General features: G+C 38.7%; 4 protein-coding genes across 5 annotated transcripts; 1 reads left to right on the plus strand and 3 right to left on the minus strand.

Moving 5' to 3' along the window:
• Positions 1-889: 889 nt before the first annotated feature.
• LOC122016965 (RING-H2 finger protein ATL70-like) lies at positions 890-1,742 on the minus strand. Its single transcript, XM_042574443.1, has one exon. The coding sequence runs from the start codon at positions 1,640-1,642 to the stop codon at positions 1,166-1,168; it is 477 nt and encodes a 158-aa protein (XP_042430377.1). The 5' UTR covers positions 1,643-1,742; the 3' UTR covers positions 890-1,165.
• A 359-nt stretch (positions 1,743-2,101) lies between these two features.
• On the plus strand, positions 2,102-6,688 carry LOC121988561. The gene is made up of 3 exons (XM_042542040.1): positions 2,102-2,611; positions 5,937-6,044; positions 6,136-6,688. Exons 1-3 carry the CDS (start codon positions 2,315-2,317, stop codon positions 6,445-6,447), a joined length of 717 nt encoding a protein of 238 aa, XP_042397974.1. The 5' UTR covers positions 2,102-2,314; the 3' UTR covers positions 6,448-6,688.
• A 653-nt stretch (positions 6,689-7,341) lies between these two features.
• Positions 7,342-10,112, minus strand: LOC121988566 ((S)-2-hydroxy-acid oxidase GLO1-like). 2 transcript variants are annotated; one of them, XM_042542055.1, is made up of 12 exons: positions 9,953-10,112; positions 9,712-9,865; positions 9,157-9,281; positions 9,006-9,052; positions 8,848-8,925; positions 8,635-8,759; positions 8,495-8,561; positions 8,353-8,415; positions 8,207-8,276; positions 8,020-8,120; positions 7,843-7,947; positions 7,342-7,755 (listed from the first exon to the last, which is right to left on the minus strand). In XM_042542055.1, the coding sequence occupies exons 2-12, from the start codon at positions 9,852-9,854 to the stop codon at positions 7,570-7,572; spliced, it is 1,110 nt and encodes a 369-aa protein (XP_042397989.1). In that variant the 5' UTR covers positions 9,855-9,865; positions 9,953-10,112; the 3' UTR covers positions 7,342-7,569. The 2 variants fall into 2 exon arrangements, with proteins under 2 accessions (XP_042397989.1, XP_042397998.1); XM_042542064.1 differs by lacking the exon at positions 9,953-10,112 and having other exon boundaries at positions 9,708-9,802.
• Positions 10,113-11,242: 1,130 nt separating this feature from the next.
• Positions 11,243-11,608, minus strand: LOC122044247 (non-specific lipid-transfer protein 1-like). The gene has a single exon (XM_042604768.1). It carries the CDS (start codon positions 11,606-11,608, stop codon positions 11,243-11,245), a length of 366 nt encoding a protein of 121 aa, XP_042460702.1.
• Between the last annotated feature and the right edge of the window lie 4,461 nt (positions 11,609-16,069).

The raw sequence follows: 16,069 nt of genomic DNA on the forward strand, positions 1-16,069 counted from the left end.
TTGATAAGAAGAAGAACTTTCTAATCTTATCTCATTCAGTTTCATCTTATTAATTTGTGACTTAAAGGACTCCTAGATACATCTCCATGTCTTTGTTTGGAAGAAGAGAAGAATAAGAACGAATTGCTTGTTATAATATAGTTTTGAGTTTAGTAAACCAAGGTTTGATGCTTGTAAGCCTCTGTTTGGATGGGGTGAGGCAAGATTCATTAATGGAAAGGGATGGAAGGGGAAGGGAGGGGAAGGAAGGGAAAGTAATATATTTATCTTACCCTTGTTTGGAAGGGAGGGAACGTTCATTTGAGAGGAAAGGGATGGAAATGAAGGTTAAATATATAAATTTACAAAAATATCCTCTTATTTTTTTATTAAATCTGCATGTGAAAATATAAATAAGGATAAAATTGGAATAATTTTTCCTTACCCTTCCTTACACCCCAATTTGGGGTGTAAGGAATTTCGCTGATTCCCGAGCATGCAAGGGGAAGCTTTACCCTTCTCTCCCCTTTCCCTTCATGGCTCACTCTCTCCCAAACAAGTGTAAAATTTTTTTTTATGCATGTTTACCTTTCCTTCCCCTTTACTCACCTCCTCCCAAACATAGGGTTAGGGGAGGTTTCATATAAATGGGCTCTTATATTTCTCAAAGGAGAGAGTTTAATGGACTCTAAATGGACACATCGAATTTGGAATAGTCAATATATTTAAAGTCAAAAAGGTTATCCTATAGAAGTTTACTCACAGAGCAAAAGTGACCCAACATCCCTGTCTAATGTCAACAGTCTCTGTGAAGTCAACAGCAGGCCAAGGCTGCCTAATGAACAGAGCTGTTCCAGTGGATCCAAGAATCTCTGGATTTGCCTATTCAATTCACAGAACGGTGACCACTGAGATCGTTATGATTCCAAAGGTCTTGAAGGCCTTGCAAAAAACTAAAAATGATGCATTAATCTTGGTTCTTCAGAGCTCAGATTATCTAAGTTTTTACAGGACACGGCGAGCATTTACAATCGAAGTATGTAGAATTAGTTAATAAAGCTGAGAAATCAAAGTTGAATAACTTCACAACTGCTGTATGATTCCCTTCATCTGCTCAAGATCTCAAATTCTGGATCTTTCTTCCTCCCCTGTTCGTCTCAATTTATATAGATATTTGCATCTCATCTCATAGCTGCCTTGCTAGTGGAATGGCCTCAGCGAGCGGCATCGGCATGGGGCTCGGCAGCGGCGACGTGCGGCAGAGCGGACACGTCGGGCGCGACCTCAGCCACGGGTCGACGCACTGCAGGTGGAACGAGTGCCCGCACTCCGGCAGCTCTCTGAGCACCTCCCCCTCCTTGAAATCCGACAAGCATATGGAGCAGCTCGAGGCCGCGCCGCCCACCGAGTACACCGCCTTCGGGTAGCTCATCAGCGTCGCCTCGTCAAGCCCCGCCGCCGCCTCAACGTCCGTGGCCGCCTGTTGACCGGATCCACCGGTGCCGGCTCTGGTGCAATACCTGAACGCGACGGTGATGGTGACGATGACGAGGAGCACGCTGACCGACACGCCGAGGGCGTACCGGATCCCATCGCCACCGTAGGCGCTTACGGTGCCAGCGGCCGGGGCGAGCGCGGCGGCGGCGGCGTCCGTGGAGTTCATGAGATCAAAAGCATTTGAGGACTCTTGTGAAGTGAAGTCAACTATGGACACGACGAAGATGGAGCTCGCTCAATTAATCGAACTGTCGCCTATTGGAGAAGTTGATCTTTAGAAGCAATGTTCATGGTCAATGTTCAATAAAGTCAAAGGAATATTTTTTTTTCACAATCATCAACGATCTATATTTCAAAAAAAAATAAATTAACGTCGCCTGTCGGATAGCTGAGTTGGTAGATTGTCATACTAGAAAAAGAATCTAGAGGAACAATCTCTTGGGGCCTGGGGGAATAACCACATATATATTGTATAAAAAAAATACTTTCTCTCTATAAATACTTTATTTGTTAAAAATAACTAATTGAATTATCAAACTCAACAAAATTATTTTGTGACCTGCCCTTGAGCCATGCACGTGCTTTTTTTTTTTGGAAAGCCGCATAAGTTTTGTTGCCGTGACCTCTAAAGATCCAGCTTCATGAGACGGAACGCTAGCACACGACCACTCTCTCACTGACGCCCTTGATCTCTGTCCCCCTCGATCTTGACCGTCCAAATTATTCGCATGCAAATTTTCTCCCATCTGACTACCCAGCCGTCGTCAAGCTCGGCCAGTCCACCGCCGACGACGCGATCCGTTGTTCCTGTGAGCGAGGAAAAGAAATCGACGGCGGAATGAGAGCTGTCGTAGCGGCGGCGGCGGTCGTGGTGGCGTTTCTGGCGACAGTGGCGGCGGCTGGTAACGAGAATCACGTCTTCACCCCCTGCGCCGATTCCAAGATCCAGCGGCGGGATGGGTTCACCTTCGGCCTCGCCTTAGACAATCGCGAGTCGTTCTACTCCAACGGCGCCCAGTTGTCGCCCTGCGACAGTCGCCTCTCCCTTTCCTCCGGTAATGCTCAGATCGCGGTGTTCCGCCCCAAGGTCGACGAGATCTCCATCTTGACTATCAACACCAGCAATAGCCCGTCGGTATGCCCGGATCCGTTGCGCATCTCTCTTTTCCTGTCCGATTGGCTGCATTTTTCATGTTTAAGTGTCTGGATATGAATCTAGGGTTTATTTGTGATCTTTGTTGGTTAACTTGATCAGTAGTGGGAAAATTTTGTTTGGAATACGAAGCAAAAGAAACTGGAGGTACTCCCTTTGATTTTTTCAATTATTTATGAAGGAATCTTTGACAAATTTCACATGTTTTTTGATCTTTCCATAGTTGACCAAGTCTTATAAGTAAAATAAATTGCAGGATAATGAGGAAGACCTGAAGCTCTTAGATGAATGACAAATATAAGTATAAATTATATGCAGGGTCTCTGGTGACTGTATTACTGATGAATGACAATAGCAAGTTGTTAAAATTGTGAATTTGTGATCAGAAAAGACAGTAATGTTAGAAGATCAAAAGTCTTTTGAGTATAATAGAAAAGGACTAGAGACAAGAGAGGAGTAACCATTTGTTAGATCTCCATCAATTAACTATAAACATAATTTTCTTGCACATCTCTTGTAAATCTAAATCTAAAAGAGAAGTAAATAGAGTGAAAAAGATTAGTGGGTGATTAGATATAACAGAAAAGAAAGATAATCTACCAAAAAATTGAAAATCATACAGAGATTTACAGTTGTGTTCATCTTGTTTCCATCCTGTTTATTTAGCTGTTTCCATCCTGTTTCTTTAGTAATACTCACTAAAGACTCATTGCCTTGTGTAGATAATTCCCACTTCCTTCAAAGTGGTGTTCATATTCCACCAGATGGAGACACCACTGGTCGGTTCCATGTGACCGTGTCTGCTTTTGTTAAAGCCGCCCTGAGTCTCACCTAGGTGCCCAATGCAAACTAGGTGTAAATTATTTACCCTGGGTGTGATGTTCAGTGTTGACACTAGTCTAGGCTGAGGTGTTAAGTGTAGAACGAGCATGCCTGATTCCACACCATCTTATGGAATTGTCATAACCCCAAAGATTGAGGCCATTGGTCAATGTCAAGTCTAGTGTTGTTAAAAGGTGTCTCAAGGCTGACCCAGGTGCACAAGGCAAGGTTGATGCATCATTTTATTTTCCCCTTGGGCATGGTGTTGGGTTGAAATGATATGAATATATTTGAAGATAAACAATAGATTGTATTAGAGTGATAGATAGAAGAGGTAGAGCAATACTAATTTAAATATTACTAGGGATATAGTCATATATAGTAATGCTGAATGGAAATGGAGGGATAAGATTCATGTAGCAACCCTATTTAAGACTTGGGATAAATGATGATGATGAAAAACAAGTGGCATTAAATATTTTTATATATATTTTTCATGAGTGTAGTCAATTTTGAGCGAGTCAAAATAATGGTCAAGGCGTTGCCTTCTCATTCTAAATCAAGGTGCATTACCATTACAATCCTAGGTGAGGTCATGGCGAAACTAGACCCTAGTGTACTCATGAGTGGTCAGTTTTGAAATAATGGTCAAGAGCATTTCCCATTCAAAATTGAGGCGCATTACCCATTACAACCCTAGGTGAGGTCATGGAGAAACTAGACCATTGTGTACTTCACTCGCTAATGGATAATCTGTGTTACTTTTTAAAGTTTTTTGTTATATTCTTTGTGACTACTAAGTACTTTTGCATTGATAGAACCTTATCTGAGTCTTCTAGAATTGTCTTAATTATTGAAAATGTATGTGATTACAAGTTAATAATTATAGTAGGAATTAACCTGGCTTGTTCTTGTTTATGGTATGTGTTGATAAGAAATTGATGATAGATGCTATTTCAAGTTTATCTTTGATGTTTTTTTTTGGAATTGTCTTGTTTATACGCTTCTTTGAGTTTTAGGAATCCTTGTCAGGAAAAATTAATATGTAGCTGCTTTGTCTATCATGTAAGTGGATACACTGAAATTGGATGTTTTCTTTCAACAAAAAAATAATGTTTTGCTCACTAAATGGAGCATAGGTTCTGAGCTGAAATGCTAGGGTAGATCTAAAGTCCCGATTACTACTTGAAGTAATTCGATCCAATGATGTAGCAAATCTGTAGCATAGTTGGTTGAGCTCATTCTTTGCTCCTAAGTTGGGAGGAGTAATTACCTCACATAAATAACTATCATCCATCACTCTATCTTCAAGTTATTCAATTTCCATTGTGAATGCTCAATGGTGTCACTTTTATAAGTAAAGCACTGATGCCCTATTTTTTTTTTTTGTCAATTTGCTCTCTGGGGTTGAAACCGTGACTATTTAGCCTCTTTCTTATCCACCCTAGTTATTGAATTGTGTTTGCATTGAAGCACGGTGCAAAGTTATAGTATTTCTCAATCAAGTTTAATCTGGCTATCTTCCTCTCTTATCCTGCCCAAGCCTTGCTCTCTCCCTCCTCCTTGTTACCCAACCCTGCCAACAAGGAGGATGAGGGAAGCAGAAGCCCTGGGAACTGTCACTGTCCCTCTTCCCATGATTTTCTAAGGCACATAGAAACGAATGCTTATGTCACTAGATCAGACTTCACAGAAGTGAAACCCTAGCGCCAATTGCAGAAAAATACATTATGGACTAATAAGAAGAAAGGTGAAGAGGAGGAAAATGGAAAAGGAGTTCATGAAGAGGATGTAGTAGTAGAGGAAGAAGAAGAAGGAAGAAAAGAGGAGGAAGATCAGAAAAGTTCATTGATATGGATATGAAGTGAAAGATGGGAGAAATTCATGCAGATCGAGAAGGAGATGGAAAAAAGGATAGGGAGGAATTTATGAAGATGAAAGAAGAGATTAAGTGCTAACAGAGGTAAATTCAGGTGGTTAAATTGGAAAAAATCTCTTTTAGGGGTCAGAATCAGAGTGCAATATCTCGTGGAGGATAAGCTGTATTTTTGTTTTTCCACCAAGTTAAAATCCATTTGACCTACAAGCTAAGTATCCAACATAGATGATACACTCCCTCGATATCTATAGCTGTGCTAATTGACTAGATATTCTTCGAATCAGGAAGTCAACATTCCCATTTGTAAAATAATGGATATTTGACATATTATCCATGTTTCCAATTTTCATTTATGATATTTATTGCATTTTAAGCATCCAAGGACGCTTCTTTAGTCTCAAGGACATTATTGCTAGATGTAACTCTCTCTTTTCCTATTGCACGTTGTAATATATATCTGATGCTTTCCAGTGAACCTTGATATTATATGTTGGCATTAAATAGGAAAAAATAAGCTAGAGAAATATGAATCCTCTTGATTTATCTAGAAAAATTCCTTCATAAGATTAAGAGGGGATCATCATCCATGAAATTTACGCATTACAGGTTGCCAATGGGGGATTCATGGTTGCATTTGCCGGCCGGAAATATGCAGCTCGTTCCATTCCCATTTTTATTGGTAACAGCACTTATGCAGTAACCAGCTTTACTCTGGTATGATTCCACTTGTGTCAAGCCATGAAGAATATCTATCACACCTACCCGTGATGCTCTCTCTCGCTCTCTCTCTTTCTCATCTGTGTAGGTTCTTGAATTCAAGAAGGGCAGACTCCAGAACCTGTACTGGAAGCGAGATGGTTGCAATTCTTGTTCGAACGCAAAGTCAGCTTTTGTTTGCCTCAACAATCAAGTTTGTGCAATCAAGACATCTAGCTGCAAACCCCAGGGTGCTGTCGACTGCAGCATAGGTATACAACTGGCCTTTTCAGGTACTGATAAGCACCAAGCCGTTCTCAATTCATGGTACGAGGTGTCCAATCTGAAGCAGTACTCTCTCTTCGGATTGTACTCGAACCTCAGGGATTCTCTCACCAGCCAGTATAACAAATTCTTCTAAGGTCTCTTCTGATGTGAATAGTTGGCTCCTGGACTCTACTATTCTGCAAGCTTGTTCTATTGCGTGGGTTTTGATTAGTGACTGTGTCTGTCCATCGGATTTGTTTTATTGCTACTTCATGTTCAGAGCCCGTGGTCGATTGTTTAGTTTCTTGTTGACTGAGGAGTGCATTTATCCTTTTCTCTTGTGTAATTGTGATTCTCAGATTTTAGTCGTACGTGTGCTTTTACTTGCTCATCCACAGCTGATATTGATATTTTGTATACAAATTGGCCAATTTTATCAATGCTCTTTGTTTTTCTCGAGTTCTCTTTATGTCCAATTATTGATCGAATGTGTTAAGCTTGCTTCATGCATCTTCCTTTACCCTTATCCTTTATTTTGGACAACCCTAAGTACATCTTATTTCCAATCTTCAGTACCTCATTTATACCAAGCTCTCCAAACTTCTTTCACATGTTATCTTTCTCTTGTCTTTCAAGCCCCCCTTAGCGTACACCAAACTCTTCAAACTTGCTCTACATGCCATCATTCTTTTGTGCAATGCCTTTAATCTATTGAACCAACACCCAACTAGCTCAACTGCATTGAGCCATCCAACAAATTAACTCAACTATGTCGAGTCATTAAGGCTCACAAGCTCATTTGTGCACTATTCCAAGTTCTTTACACTTGATATGCCAAACTTATCTTAAACTCTTTACTAAAGACATCAAAACAACCTAATCAAATTTGATCACTTGGAGTATCGTCGAACTAACACCTTGATGAAATTGTGATGGACAAACTTTGGTAGGTCTTCTTGATCTCGACACAAGATGGTGTTCCAAGCTCCCTTTGATGAATGGTCATCTCCTATTTGCTATATGAACCGTTTAAGTCAATACACACGTGTATGTATATATATATATTATTCTGCAGATCATGTCGAATATATAATTTCCATCTGAACATATTCCACTGTCGAGTTAAAACTTAAAACATAGCTTAATGAAGAACTTTTCCCGCGTGGGGGATAGAGATAGTTTCTTCACACTCGTTCTTCAGACCATTTCAAAGGTGCTAGCTAAGTTCATTTGTAGTCTTGGCTTTATGGAGAGACGAGTCCGTCTTCCGAATCATTCATAGCCTCGGAAAGGGACGGCCACGGTCTGCTTCAGTCACAATGTGGTTGCGTGTGATTTCCTTGAGCGAGGTGCAGCCACTCAATGCCATTGTGAGCTCGAATTCATCGCGAAGCATCTGCAGAACCTTCCTCACGCCAGCCTCGCCTTCAGCAGCCAAAGAAAACACCACTGGCCTTCCAATCTAGTTACCAGTCGAGAGAGGAAAAAATATATCATCAAGGAGTTCATACTGGACTCGAAGAACGAAGGCCATCCATTTTCTACTTACAAATATTCCAGAAGCCCCCAAAGCTAAAGCCTTGAAGACATCGGTTCCCCGGCGCACTCCGCCGTCCAGAAAGACTGGAACGCGGCCCTGTGCAGCTTTCACAACCTGAATTTGGCACCATTGCTTTGTCAGTAATATCCCAAACTCTGCTTCAGGAATGAATGTTTTAGCAGATACCTCTTCCAAAGCACTGATGGTAGCTGGAACGTAGTCGAGCTGGCGAGCTCCATGGTTGGATACAATAATACCAGCTGCACCAGACTGAATGGCCAGCCTCGCTGCATGTTGGGAGTGAAAGGTCGAAAATGTCTGTCTAATATTCGACTTAAAGGAAACATTCAGGTTCAAGGATCAGAATGCTTACTGTCCTCTGCAGTGAGAACCCCTTTCACTAGGATTGGCATAGTAGTGATTGTCTGCAACCACTTCACGTCCTATAAATAGTTCAAAAGGATCAGTATCAGTAGTGATTGGTCTCTGAAGCATCATGAGATGAATTAGCATGCATACCTTCCAGCTCAGTGTTCTGTCAATTTGGCCAGCAACATATGAGGCAAGCCCAGATTCATTAGCCTACAATTCAACCAGAGACATTTTTAATCAAGAAAATAGGTGTATCAACTCTTCCAAGAATATCGGTTACAAGGCTCACCTGATCCATCTTCCCAAGGTCCAAACCCTCAAAGTTTTTTAAGCTCAAAAATGGTGGCAGGACGAATCTGTAATTGAAGTATTACATTAAGATTGACCTTTTCCTTTTTTACTTGTAAACTGCATAAGAACCCACTGTACCTGTTCTTGATGTCGGCTTCCCTCCGGCCAAGTCTTGGAGTATCAACAGTGAGGGCTATGGCCTTGAACCCAGCTCTTTCTGCTCTTCTCACGAGTTGTGCAACTACATTTCTGTCTTTGTAGACCTGACAAGTAATAGAGGAATGAGATAAGCTGAGATCATGAAAACTTACAGGAACTGAAGTTACTCATCAGGTCAAGAAGTTAGCTTACATAGAGCTGAAAGAATCGAATTCCCGGCCCTGTTGAGGCAACCTCTTCCACACTGGAAGTAGCCCAAGATGAGAGTGTCTGTAAAAGAAACCTTAAAGTGACTAAGTTTATGATACTTCAATCGTAGCTAACAAAACGTACAAAGGAAAAGAACAAACCATTATGGTGCCTGCGGCTGATGCTGCTCTTGCTGTTGCATATTCTCCTGTAATGTTGCGAAAGCAGTAACATAAACTTAGAATCTGATATGGTTAATCAGTTTAGAAATTCATATGGATTTCATCAATGATCCTCAAATTGACATCATACCATCAGGATGGGCCATCTTCTGAAAGGCAGTGGGAGCAATCATAATCGGCATCGATAGCTTAAATCCTAATACAGTGGTGGTCATATCGATCTTTGAGACGTCGATGAGAATGCGTGGGCGAAATCTGTTTTACGAATCAAACATCACGCAACATAAGATAGAATCTCCAAGAACACCAAGTAGATCATGATTCCATTAAGTGTCTTGATAAAGGAAGACCAGATAATGAAGGTCAAATCATTCAGCTGAATCATGCTTATTATTGATAGATTATGATTGCATAGATTAAATCCATATTAATCTAAATAAACACAAAGAAGAGACCTTAGATAATGATTGCTTTAAAAAAAAAGTTGAGTATTTTTCTTTTCAGGAAGATTTTTTGACAACTGGTTGTGCAATCTAAGTTTAACATATATAATGTCAAACAAGGTCAAGGACTTAAACTCAACCTTAGATGCCAACAAACTGTTATTAGACCTGGTTAATTTTCTCCTATAACCAGTAAAACAGATTGATACAAAAGCTAGCAAAACATAAAAGGTATTCCTTACAATATCCTCCAGAAAGCTTCTCTGTTCTCCTGCAGGGTCCATTGGTCTTCTGCGCCCGAGGCATAGTAATCAAACACCATCTTGGGCAGCTTCTGCTTGGCAATGGCTTCATACTCCATCACGTTGGTGACCTCCATGCTCATGGTTTTACAGCCTACAGAAAAGAAAAGAGAGACAATAAATAACTCAATACAAATTTCTGCAAGAAAGAAAGAAAGAAAGAAAGAAGAGAGAAACTAACCTTGCTCGCTGATACCAGGAGAAATGAAACTACGGAGGGTGTGGAGTGGAGGACAGTAAATATATGGGCTGGGGATGTGAGATGGTGATTCCTTTGTTGGTTTGCAGGAGTTAGAACAAGCTAGGGCTACAAAAGACAAACGATGAGGAAGGGGGGTGGGATGGGCATTTCAGGGGTGGGTTTTGGATTAGCTTTTGGAGGTGGCCATGAAGAAGTGCATCTCCAACACTGCTTTCTCATCCACAACCGTTGGCTTGCAGTTCTACATCCCAAACCTTTTTACATACATATATTTTTTTCTTCTTATCCATAGAATTAGGAAACCATCGGCACTGCCATATCGAAGGGGAGTAAGAAAAAAAGAGAACTAATAAAAACCACAGAATTCGATCCACAAATATTCTCCATATTTTGATAAGGATAATCTTCTCTTTTTCTACCATTATTTCAGTTTAACGTAGGGGTGAGCAAATTATAAGTCAAATTGAATTAATCTATTGAAAGAAGTTAGGTTAAATTTAAATGCGACGACGGCACCTTGACCCTCCCGGGGCCGGCTCTGAATTTGATCTGAGTCGAGTCTAGCAATTCAGTTAAACTTAAATGGTCTGATCGAGTTGGATGATTCAATTGAGCTAGATAAATTGAACAAATTGGGCAGTCCAAATGTGGCAAGCAAGTTAGATGGTCCAATTGGGCCAATCAATCTGATCCGTACAAGCAAACTATAAGTAAGCCAATTGATTCAAGAGGGGTGAGCTGCCTAGCTAGGGTAGACGAGCCTAACATGCCGGTTGGTCTAACCATGACAATGAAGTCGGTCACTTCGATCAAGTCATCAAAATGGGCGAGCAAGGTGGATCGAGTGTGTCAAGGCTAATCCAGGTAGGCAAGGCAAGTTGGTTTTGTCAATTTGTTGGTTCGATTGATTGTGTTGCTACTAACTATGAGCCAAGTCAGTTAGTCTAGGATCATGGTCCATCAGAGTCGTCTAGCACATGAATCTATCGCAAGAATGATAGAAGACGAATTCATACACAAACTTCACTCCATTATCTCACCAACAGTGGTACACAAACCACAATTAAGCAACAGCACACCATTATGTAACTAGGTTAGATACATGATAATGGCAAGGTATTCAATCCCCATGCATGCATGACGTGCTTAATTATTATTCACTAGATCGTCCAGTAGTCCATGTTAAGATATCCTGCATCAATCAGATCAGAACAATTAATAGATCGATAGAAGCAGAGGCTAATTAACAGCATGCATGTGTAATATGTACTACAGGTTGCAGTCAGCGTGCGAGCTGGAAGGGAAGGGCATAGGGGTGGCGCATGAAGCGGGCAGCGCAGCAATGTTGGCTTCCTTGAGGCTCTGCACGTACGCCGCCGCCTGCTTCAGGCAGTTGCAGACGGCACGGCGGTCGCCCGCTGTGAGCGCCAAGTTGCTGAGCACGCGGACGCCTCCGCAGCAGACGGCCGCCGGCTGGATCTCATAGCCGAGCAAGTAAGGCAGGCATGGCGCCAGGGACATCGCCACCTCTCCGCAGGTCATCAGGATTAAGGCTGGGTCAGGCAGAGGCATTATCAGGGGAGCAACGGCCAGCAGGAGCAGGAGAAGTACTGCAGCATGAAACCGCTCCCTCATGGTTAGCGTTGTGACTAGCTACAATTCGATCGAGTTGCTTTGTTGATTTTGGTTTTCTGCATGCTCAATTTATATATAGCATTATAAAGTTTGGCGATCTTGCGTTCCTCGTTGCAGTTTCAGGTTTGTAACGTTTTATCAGAAGAGCTTTTTGTCATAGTGGAAGAGGGTTTGTGTTTTTATGGTTTAAATTATGATTAGGGACTGTTGGCAAAATTTCCCCTTTTAGCACCCTTAGAGCTTGTTGTCACTTCAACAACGTGATAACGAAAAGTAGTTGAGAAATTAAAGGAATATCTTAATGGTTTAAATTATAATTAGTTTCATTAAACTTCATCAGCATTCCCAATTTAATCAAGAACTATGGTGCAATGACAAGATATCCAGATTATCACCCAAACACCTACAATTCGATCCCCAGTTATAACAAATTTATAAAAAAAAATTCTTCCAAATAGAGCGCACAACTAAAGATGCTAGGCTTCTTGACCATCCACCGTGAGTACTTCTCAATTTAGTCTAATAACCGGTAGGAAAATTTTATCAGGTCGAATCGATGACTCCAATATTAATCAATGAAGCTAATTAAATTTATCATTAAAAAAATTATCAAACTAAAACTCAATTCTTAAATAACTGAAAAATTAATAAAAAAACATTTATTGCAGTAATATTATATTATAATATATATATATATATATAATTAAATTATTGGAATGACTATAGGTATGAATTTAATAATAAGGTATAATAAGAATGAGAATGGAAATTAAATCCACCTAGTTATATGAGTTTGAATGATTCTCATAAATATGGGAATCATTCCTAAATCATCATTCTCAAATCCACAATCCAAATACTATCTTTTACTATCATTTCATTCCCTCATTCCCAAACCCACCAACCAAACACCAACTAAAAATTACTAAAAGGTGTATCATACTTCTGTATTTACCTAAAGGCATAGTAAAATGATATAGAATTTCCATTTTACTCCTCCCGTCAACCTCCTCTTCTCAGTCGTCATTTTCTAGGCATCCGAATCATATTTTAAATAATTTTGATTTAAAAATAATAGTGATGGTTTGGATGGTATATGGAGTCAATATTTTTCTCCCTCCCTCTCTTAGTTTGTGCATGCCTCGTCGCTCTTTGTAACTCTCCAATTGCAGCTCTATTTTAGTGGCAAAATTGTCCCCCACTGAAACCCTATGTAAGTGTTTTCGTGTGCCCCTCAAGTGACATCAAGCATTTTCGACCAAAATCCAGACTGATCGCAACTCTACAGTGAAGGTTTTAGGGGTTTCAATAATAATCTCCTTTCATAATGACGCAAGAAAGTGAGTCGGGTGTATCATCCTCTACTGTTTAATTATCTGCAAAGGTATCATCTTAGAAACTCTCTGATTTTGAAAAGCTCAACTAGTTTGGTTAATACTTTTAAATTGTAGGGTTCAATTGATGTTGAACATAAATTGTATTGGAACAGTGTCTTAGGTTACTTTAAAAGTTTTTTTTCAAGCATCCATAAAGAAAGGAAGACATCATGGATTTGTTATTTTACATGATCGGCATATACCGATAATCAAACAGTCACCCTTTAGTATTTTCTTGGACATACAAGATATGCAGCATATTCGTGGTATATTAGCCAATATATTTCAAAATTGGGATTCAACTTCTCAATCCTTTAGATTCTCAAGTACAACTTATAATTGTGAATTTTAATCATGAATTAGTTGTATAGTAAAATAAAATACTTTGAAAAGGTTAATATTTTAGTCAACTAATGACCTTGGTAGTGGGGTACAATGGCAAATAAGGGCCTGATATGATCTCATATCAGGCCCAACGTGGGCTTGATATGATCACATATCAGGCATAATATTGGCCTAACACGATCCCATATTTGGCTCAATGTAGGCCTGAAATGTGATCATACCGGCCCAACATGGGCCTAATACTTATTTATCTATTCGTAGAAGTCAACTAATCATTTAAATTTTTTAGGTGTACTGGTTGCCTTCACAAGAAGAGACGTTTCTTTGTTTTTTGGTATTGCAGATTGAGGTGCTTCAGTTCCGATCAATTCAACTAAAGCATCGGATGACCTCTTTCTAACTTACTTCTCAAATAAAAAAGAAGCTACCAGATCAAAAATTGAGAAGTTGCTTAAATTTTATGTCAATCACATCGAATAAGATGATGGTGGTTTATTATTTTGTAAATTCTCTCTCTCTCTCTCTCTCTCTCTCTCTCTATATATATATATATATATATTATTTTCTTCTAGTACATATAAGGTCCTTTTATGTCTTATAGATATAGTAGATGATTTTGAGAATCTTGTTAAATTCAAATTCAACTGGGTTGAAGTCATCCATAAATTTATAACTCCACAATTACCTAAGATTGGGGGACATATTTTCATCAACTTAGACAATACATTCCAACACCAATCTCCCTTACCTAAAGAGCTTTACTGGTGTTTTGGTAGTGAGTTTATTTTTTATGTTAGATTTGATAATATTTTGTGGACATGTATGAATATCAAGCACTTGTGATGATGAATCAGACATGATTTTTGGAGCATACTCCAATCCAAAAATCATACAAAATTGAAGGAGCACGAATAAATAAGTGGAGAAATATTCCTTCACATATTAGTAAGGTGATGAGTTTGTTCGACCGAGTCTCATCTGAATAGGTAAATATTGAATATTGTCACTTAAGTTAGGTTAATATACTTTTTTTAATATGTGTTTTTATAATTTGACAGGTTATGATTGACATAATCCTTACCCAATATGAAAAATCATTGGTTGAGAACCTTGATTTCGTTGATGACATTCCACGTCCAATGGAGACGTCACAATTTGAGGGCAATAAAACAGGAAGCCAAAGTAATAAGGAATGTTGTAACTACATTATCCAAGCAAACTGAATCAAGAAACTAACAATAGAGAATACGCATTTGAATGATAGACTGAAAGAATTACTCGAAATAATAGAAAATAAAGGCATGCAATCTCAATTAAGCGATCCTATAGTCATCTTCAATGTGAACCAGTAACTTTTGGAATAAGGAGTAGGAGAGGACATGATAGAAGTCGCTATGATTATAGGGATACTCCAATTGATTGTCCATTGTGGCTCCAGATTTTACCTAAGAGGAAGCGGAGAAATATACAAATGTACGAGCCTATGGAAAACATTTTAGCAGAAGTAAAGGGTAAAAAATTTGTAAAATAACCTGATATTGTGGAGAAGGGGAAAGGAAAAATTGATGTGGATGATATGGAAGAAGAAAGAGGCATCATCACAATAATAGAAGGCAATTCTGAAGAAGAGGCAGAAAATGATGTAGCTAGGATTGCCCAACTTAACAAAATGAGGAAACAAGTCATTACTATAAGTCTGTATTTACATATAAAATAGTATTTTGTTTGATTTAATTCATTAATTAAATGTGTTTTGTGTTTATGGGCATAGTTTGTGAAGAAGTAATTTAAGACTTCAAAGAAGAAAAAATAAGACGAAGATGTAGCCTATTTGTTAAAATAATTAAAGAACATAAAGAATGTTAAATACATAGTTGATTTAATTAAGTGATAAGTCAAGATAATTATATGATTATCTAATTTAGATAATTTTATGGTTCTCTAATTTAATTTCATAATTTATAGTCATTGATTTACTTTGCAGGTTTACAAGTGAATTAGTTTAGGAGGAACCACCCTTTGGTTTAAATGTGCATTCCTTCTTATCTGGTGTGAATGGAGAGATTTTTACAAAAGGGGAGATAATTGACACGTATAGTAAAATTCTATTTAGGGGGGCATCCTCGTCTAGTAGGTCATACAAGAAGTCTATATTGTTTAATCTTCTTCACAGTAAGGAATCTAAATAATTTGAGAATATATAATATTTGAATAAATTTTATTATTTGGTTAAATATGTATAACTTTGCATATTTGTAGTCATCAATAAAATCCTCAAGTAAGTTTGCCTTACAACAAATGATAAAGACGGATACAGAAGATGAAGAGTTTAGATATATTTTTATACATTTGTCCAGTGATAATGTATACTTCCACTTGTTGATGGCGGACACCAAAACTATGACGTTCAATCATTACAATTCTCTTGCAAGTGGAAGTAAATCCAAATATGAATTTGAAGCAACGATGTACATCTAATATTTATGTGTATGTTAGTAATGTAGTATAAATGCTAGTTGATGTAAAATTTTAATTTTCGATTCAATCTTACAAGTATCAGATTTAAAACAATATAGTCATGAGCACCTTGCTACTATTGATCCAAATTTTGAAATCCCTTCGACCAATGAGTATCTCTCACAATAGAATATCTACAACAAGAATCCAGGTAAGTCAAGATCAAACAGTGTGAATAGAAAATATTGAGATAAAATATCAAATATTAAATTGCTAATGTTAT

Source organism: Zingiber officinale, chromosome 1B, assembly GCF_018446385.1.
Source record: "Zingiber officinale cultivar Zhangliang chromosome 1B, Zo_v1.1, whole genome shotgun sequence".
Taxonomy (NCBI): domain Eukaryota; kingdom Viridiplantae; phylum Streptophyta; class Magnoliopsida; order Zingiberales; family Zingiberaceae; genus Zingiber; species Zingiber officinale.

Coding starts and splice junctions, on each gene's coding strand:
- LOC121988566 (XM_042542055.1), bottom strand. CDS start 9,854: ATGAGCATGGAGGTCACCAACGTGATGGAGTATGAAGCCATTGCCAAG. Junction 8,926..9,005: donor CAGCCGCAGGCACCATAATG/GTTTGTTCTTTT, acceptor TTTCTTTTACAG/ACACTCTCATCTTGGGCTAC. Junction 8,277..8,352: donor ACAGAACACTGAGCTGGAAG/GTATGCATGCTA, acceptor AACTATTTATAG/GACGTGAAGTGGTTGCAGAC.
- LOC122016965 (XM_042574443.1), bottom strand. CDS start 1,642: ATGAACTCCACGGACGCCGCCGCCGCCGCGCTCGCCCCGGCCGCTGGC.
- LOC121988561 (XM_042542040.1), top strand. CDS start 2,315: ATGAGAGCTGTCGTAGCGGCGGCGGCGGTCGTGGTGGCGTTTCTGGCG. Junction 2,612..5,936: donor ACACCAGCAATAGCCCGTCG/GTATGCCCGGAT, acceptor TACGCATTACAG/GTTGCCAATGGGGGATTCAT. Junction 6,045..6,135: donor CAGTAACCAGCTTTACTCTG/GTATGATTCCAC, acceptor TCATCTGTGTAG/GTTCTTGAATTCAAGAAGGG.
- LOC122044247 (XM_042604768.1), bottom strand. CDS start 11,608: ATGAGGGAGCGGTTTCATGCTGCAGTACTTCTCCTGCTCCTGCTGGCC.